Genomic DNA, 6,667 nt, shown 5'->3' with positions numbered 1-6,667 from the left:
TATCAGCAACATAAGCCGATTCTTTTGATAATCGATTCCGATTTTAGAGTTTTAGCTAATATTAAGCCAGGTCGTTCAATGCGTTACCACGAACTGTTTGAACACCGTTCATACCATTTAACTACATGAAACAAACCATAAGGTTCTCATCATCAAATGGTTACAGCTTAATAGAATCTTAGGAAAGGCATTTGGACCTTTTTGAAAATCGGTCATAACATGCCAATTCTCTAAAAGTATTGAAGCAACATTTTTAGATGGATGTTTAATGGCTTTATTTTAAGTTCCTGATCGTATCATCTTGCTTTCTGTAGACTCGTCTTAGAAGTGCCAACATAAAGAGCTGTAAATTTTATCAATATTAGCATTTTTCTTTTTGTCATTGGAGAATCCAAAAGTCTAAAAACATCAACATATTAATTAGAAAAGATTAAACTCGTTCTTTAATAAAACCCGCTGTCAACCCTTGTAGACTCGACTATCATGACAGAAACTTAGTTTTGTTTTAAAAAAGATATATTTTTTCTACTGAAAGTAAAGAGCATCATTAAAACTTAAAAGGACAGGAATTAATAAGTATATATCCTTTGAAAAAGGTCCTTTGGGTTCTTCTTAACCAGGTTGTATGGATAAACAAAAGTTTCTCGTTTCTTTATTATCTGAATCGGTGTCCAAAAGACTTTATAATCACTTTAAAAGAACGTCGCCTAATTGGAACATTCACTTAATCAGCAGACATTCCCCCCTCCCTGAGTATAAATCTTAGTGATAATCATGGTTTTAAAGATTTACTTCTCCTAGGACAGACTGAAACCTGTATTAGTAATTATTCAAAATTTTTCAGTCCAAAGGATATGCAAAGAAACTTTTTAAAACGGTGGAAAAATATTAAAAGAAAAAGAAAATAGACTTCACAGGGATGTTAACACAACTAGGCATACACATACGGACTTACAATTAAAAAAACAACAACAAAAAACAAAGAAATGAACAAAAATATTTCACGAATCAATGAATCAAAAGGATAGGCACAGAAAATTGGCAAAGAAAATATAAAACGAATAAAATGGACTTTAGAGAAGTGTCAATACCTCAATGGTTTAAATGGCAAAAGGCCAAAAATAACCAAGACACTACAAGTCCTCACTAGTTTTGGAGGACAGAGAATCCCAACAACCGGTTTTTGCAGCCTCACCTGTTCATACACCAATGGATACAATTAAAAACAGCCCATCTTTGTAGTGAAAGATGCCCCCATACCAATTCTAGGCTTTGAAACTAGCAGAAAACTGAAATTAATCAAGCTGACACTGAGAGATGAAAACAAAATCCCAAAGTTGACCCTTTTCATGCAGGAATTCTAAGACCCTTTTCAAGGTATTGGGCAACTTGAAGGAGTGTCGCATTACTCCTAAAGAAGGGGCAGAATCAAAGGCCATACGAGCCAGACGCATCCCAATAGCCCTTCAGGACGGATTCAAGAAAGAATTAGATATAATGGAAAAACTGAGTATCATCAAAAAAGTCTCTTACCCCATAGACTGGGTGAATGCAGCAGTTGTGGTCAAAAAGCCTGACAAAGCCTCCGGGTATGCACCTACATGATTTAAATATGGCTGTCAAAAGACCCCACCACCCAATACCCACATATTATGACACAATATTGAAACATTCTGGTGTTAATTCTTCAAAAAATTCGATGCCCGCCATGGATACTGTTTTCACACCCTTGATGAGGATTCATCTCAATTAACAATGTTCAACATACCATATGGTCAATACAAGTTCAAACGTATGCCGTTTGGTCTAATCTCAGCACAGGACGAATTCCAGAGATGCATGGAAGAGACATTTGAGGGTATCAAAGGGTTCTCTATCATAGTTGATGACATCATCTTATCAGGAAAAACCATAGAAGAGCATGACGCCAATGTCCGCAGCGCGCTAATCCAGGTACGTGAAAAAGCTGTCAAGTTCAACCCAGAGAAATGTGTGTTTGGACGCAAAAGCATACCGTACTTTGGACACATAATATCGGAAAATGGCATCCACCTAGATCCATGAAAGGTCAGCGTACTAAAAGAAATGAGGCCCCCATTCACCGAAGAGTAACTCCAAACTGTACTATGAATGATGAAATTTCTTGCACGGTATATCCCCAACCTCTCATCACTAAGCCGGCCACAACGTGATCTAGCAAAACAACAGCGGCTTAAGTGGGAGCACCAGCATGACACAGCTTTTACAAACATCAAAGAAGCCATCTGCAGTTCCCTTGCATCGTTTGATCCAAGAGCAGGGAACATTCAGGTATAAGTTTATGCTTCGAAGTTTTGGCCATGGAGCCACTCTCATTCAATAGGAGAAACCAGTTTCTTTCACGTCATGTGCACTGAACGCCACCAAACAGAACTATTTGCAAATAGAAAAAGAACTTTATGCCATTCTGTTTGGATGTATGCACTATCATGAATACCTCTAAGGCCGAAAATTCAGGGTGGTACCTGACCACAAGCCTCTCGAAGTAGTCCTGAATTAGCCAATATCAAATTCTTTACCAAGAATTCGACAAATGCTACTGAGAACCCAACCATACGACTTCACAGTATTATTCTGCCCAGGCAAAGATATCCTCGTAGCCGATGCTCTGTCGCGCCTGTATCTTCTTGAAGAGGATACAACAATGCAAAAGGAAATTGAATCATGCATACACTCAGTGATGTTACTACTACCAATCAGCAACGGCAGACTCGAAAAGCTCAAACAAGAGACAATAGCAGACGCTCAAATGATTGTGTTCGCTAAGACCGTTCAAAGGGGTTGGCCGGAAGCCAGAAGAAACCTCTCACCAAACATCAGCTCATTCTTGAATGTCAGACATGATCTAACAATCATAGACGATATAATACTAAAAGGAGATCTCCTAGTTACACCCAAGAATTTCCGTAAGGAAATCCTCAACTGCATACATGCATGACATTTGAGCATCAAAAAGACTAAACAGTGAGGTTCCTCAGTCGTTTTTTGGCCAAGAATTACAAAAGACATTGAAGAGCATATCAGACACTGCTATGCATACACCTGATATATTTCAAATTAAGCCAGGAAATACCCCTAAGTTTCAAATTTCTCAGAGAAACGTTCATCCCAATTGAAAATTCCCCCAACTTCCGAAAATAATTCTTTACATTTCACAGTGAGAAAACTGCAAAATTAAAGTCCTTTTCCCGAAGGCTTCGTGGGTTATTGCCATCCCTAAAGATAAAGCTATGGAAATTTTTCAAACCCACTTAATCAAATAGGTATCTAAAGATTTTTATGGGGTGCTTTAGGGGGGATAGATGTGGGATGGGGTCTTATCAACTCCAGTTGTTTGATCGCTTAAAAATGGCTCAAATTGTTTGGTTTTTTTAGAATGAGTCATCTCGTGGTATTTTAGGACTACTGGTTCAGTACAATCCCCCCTGAAAAAAAAGACAACAAAATAATAATAAACACTCATCCGTGATCTTTCTTATGGCTGAAAAATATAAATTCCACATTTTCGTGGACCTTGAAACCTCTACAATACGATTTTTAGATTTGCTGAATCTAATGGCGCTATTTTCATAAAAATTGCTAGACTTTTGGTGGATGTTTCTCCTTCTTTGAAAATCAGATGTTTTCAGGAAATAAACAAAAATATTCGAAGAGAAAATGAATTAATTAATGAACTGATAAAAATATAAAAGAATAGCAAAGTAAAGAAAAAGAGTACAATAGGATCCAGCAAGACCACAGAAATTGCAATTGTGAAATATGAACTAGCACTTTTTCTAAGAATGGGTTGTTATATGATTATTAAGATTTATTTCAGAAGATTATTATATCTTGGATATATCTCACTTAAACGGTTTCTCACCAGCGTGCACTCTTTGGTGCCTAATCAAACTGCTTGACACAGAAAAAGTTTTTTCACCTATATCATACTTGAATGGTTTCTCACTAGTGTGCACTCTTTGGTGCTGAATCAAATGGCTTGACACAGAGAAAGTTTTTTCACATATATCACACTTAAACAGTTTCTCATCAGTATGTTGTCTTTGGTGCCTAATCAAATTGCTTGACTGAGAAAATTTTTTCTCACATATATCACACTTAAACGGTTTCTCACCAGTATGCACTCTTTGGTGCGTAATCAAATTGTTTGACACAGAAAAAGTTTTCCCACATACATCACACGTAAACGGTTTCTCGCCAGTATGTAGTCTTTTGTGGTTAATCAAATTGCATGACAGAGAAAAAGTTTTTTCACATATATCACACTTAAACGGTTTCTCACCAGTATGCACTCTTTGGTGCGTAAGCAAATTGTTTGACCGAGAAAAGCTCTTGTTACACACGTCACAAATGTATTGCTTTATCTTTAAATGAACTTTTTTCGGTCTTTTTAATGTTTTGTGTTTCTTACCATGCAAGGAACTATTCAAATATATCTTATGATTGTCCAAGTTTTTTGCTTCAGAATCCAATTTGAATGAATTAAAACAAGCATTTGTAGAATGATTCTGTGTAACAGCTAGTGATGAACTTCCCTGTAGTTCTAACTCAGAGGCGCTTGGGGAAAAATTACCATGAAAATTAGCATGATGTGAGTCAACTAAATGTTGACTCACATCACCAATACATTCACACAAACAAATAGGACATCTTCTTGTCTGTCCCATTTGGTGTTTCATAATATGAACAACAAAATTTCTGTATTCCCTAAATATTGCAGGGCAGATGTCACATTCTATTGGGGAAAGTTCTTCACAGCCGGTGTTGATGTGAAGATTTAGCATAAAAAACGGTTTTTCTACTTTTCCACAGGAGCCACAACGCCAAAAACCAGCTGTTAATTCATCAATATCCTTCTGTGTCAGCTTTTTCACATTCAAGATTGGTTTTGGGCTAAAGAGTTTTGGTTGATCCACACCATCAGAACTGCACACAGTAAAATGAATTATCTCTATAGTAAAAAAAAACTATTAAAAGTAGATAAGGTAAAAACGATTCAATAATTAGGCATCATAGCAATTAAAAATGAAAGTTGAAGATTTTATAACTGTTACCAGTTTGGGATCTACACTGCCTATCACTTTCGAATGAAACAAAAATGAAAGAACAAAACTTGAAATTAGTTTCACTTAATAGATGTATCAGAATTGGAATAATAACATAAAAAATCTTTTTCAGATTTCAAACTTGAAAGTCATACAGGATAAAAAAAAAATTGAAAAAAGCTAGTATCATAGTCTCACTTTGATAACTAATTTAACAGCAACATTCCATAAATTATGAAGGTCATTGTCCAATAAATTCATAGACATCAGAAAACAATTATGTAGTTCTAAAAATTAGGATCTACAGGGATAACTGCCCTCCTTTCCCCCTTTCATCATGATTTCTGAACAAACTTAGGTGTCAACTCAATTGATGTTCAGCTTTCGTTTTTAGCCTAAAAAATTTTTTGTAGACTAAATGTTTTATTTTTTACGTTAATAATTTTCACTTATTTAAAAATTACTTTAAGGAACGATTTTTTAAGCATTGCTATCAGCATGATGATGAATGTCTAGAAGACCATAAAAGAGACACAATTGTCCACAAGGAAATTCTAAGCACTATCTAATAGCACACAAAAAAAGGCTTAAGAAAATATACATATTTTTTTTAGCTGTTGGTAAGTCCTTTGGTCAGTTTGTTACAAATATTTTTCTAGAAATGTAAATTTTTGATAAAGAACTTATTTAAAATCACCCTTACACCAGGAACCTAACATGGTTTTACTTGTTTTTTACACGATCATAGGCGATCGAGGCCCTTAAACTTAGTGTTTAGAATTGGTGACTCAGTTTTGTCACAGACCTTTTGAAATATGCTCCATGGCTTCATTTATTTTGATTCAATATAAGCTGTCCTTAACTTACAGCACTCCTACTCTTGAAAATTTCACTTACTTTGAAAGCTTTTACTTTACCCATCTCTTTCGATTCAATATAAGCTGTCTTTATCTTGCGGCACTTCCCACTCTTGAAAATTTCACTTATTTTCAGAACTTTCACTTTACTCATCTGTGAAGATGAGTACTCTACTCATCACTTTACTCATTTTGTCATCTGTCATTTTTTTTCTAGCACCCCGATTTCAGCTTATTCCTAGAAAGTGGTAAGGGTCTAACCTCTGCGGTTTTTACGGAAAGTGTTGTGCGGTTCGCAAAGCCTCAATCCCCTTTTCCAGGCTAAGAATCTTCGTCATAAGCTCAGTGTGTTTCTGATCAAAGTACGACTTCGTGAGAGACATCATAAAATTATTCAATAATCTCCCCTAGATTGGCTAATAACCAAATCAAAAATCCATTAAACAGACACTTACTGGCAAGTGTTCAAACAGTTCAAACAGAACAAATATCCTAAATAAGCAATAGCATCCACCAGCACGCACAAGGCTCCGAACAGAATGAATGCTGGCAAGTATTCCTCCATCAAAAGGAAGTAAATAAATAATTTGAGAAAAGTTGCTACAAAGCTTTCATTTACATATTCATCTTCCTATTATTCCTGTCTCAAAGAAACAGTTTTTTCTATCTAATCAATCAGCAAAAAATCTATCTACAACTTTATTTTCACTGTGACTTCTATTTCCA

General features: G+C 35.6%; 1 protein-coding gene across 1 annotated transcript; it reads right to left on the bottom strand.

Moving 5' to 3' along the window:
• Nucleotides 1–395: 395 nt before the first annotated feature.
• On the bottom strand, nucleotides 396–5,487 carry LOC136035156 (zinc finger protein 271-like). The gene has a single exon (XM_065716714.1). The coding sequence runs from the start codon at nucleotides 4,821–4,823 to the stop codon at nucleotides 3,882–3,884; it is 942 nt and encodes a 313-aa protein (XP_065572786.1). The 5' UTR covers nucleotides 4,824–5,487; the 3' UTR covers nucleotides 396–3,881.
• Between the last annotated feature and the right edge of the window lie 1,180 nt (nucleotides 5,488–6,667).

The sequence above is a fragment of the Artemia franciscana genome, chromosome 14 (genome assembly GCF_032884065.1).
Source record: "Artemia franciscana chromosome 14, ASM3288406v1, whole genome shotgun sequence".
NCBI classification, from domain to species: domain Eukaryota; kingdom Metazoa; phylum Arthropoda; class Branchiopoda; order Anostraca; family Artemiidae; genus Artemia; species Artemia franciscana.
The sequence above is the reverse complement of the archived record's forward strand: the minus strand, read 5'-3'. Positions and strand labels throughout refer to the sequence as shown.

Excerpts from the sequence above, each read along its gene's own strand:
- LOC136035156 (XM_065716714.1), bottom strand. The coding sequence starts at position 4,823 with ATGCTAAATCTTCACATCAACACCGGCTGTGAAGAACTTTCCCCAATA.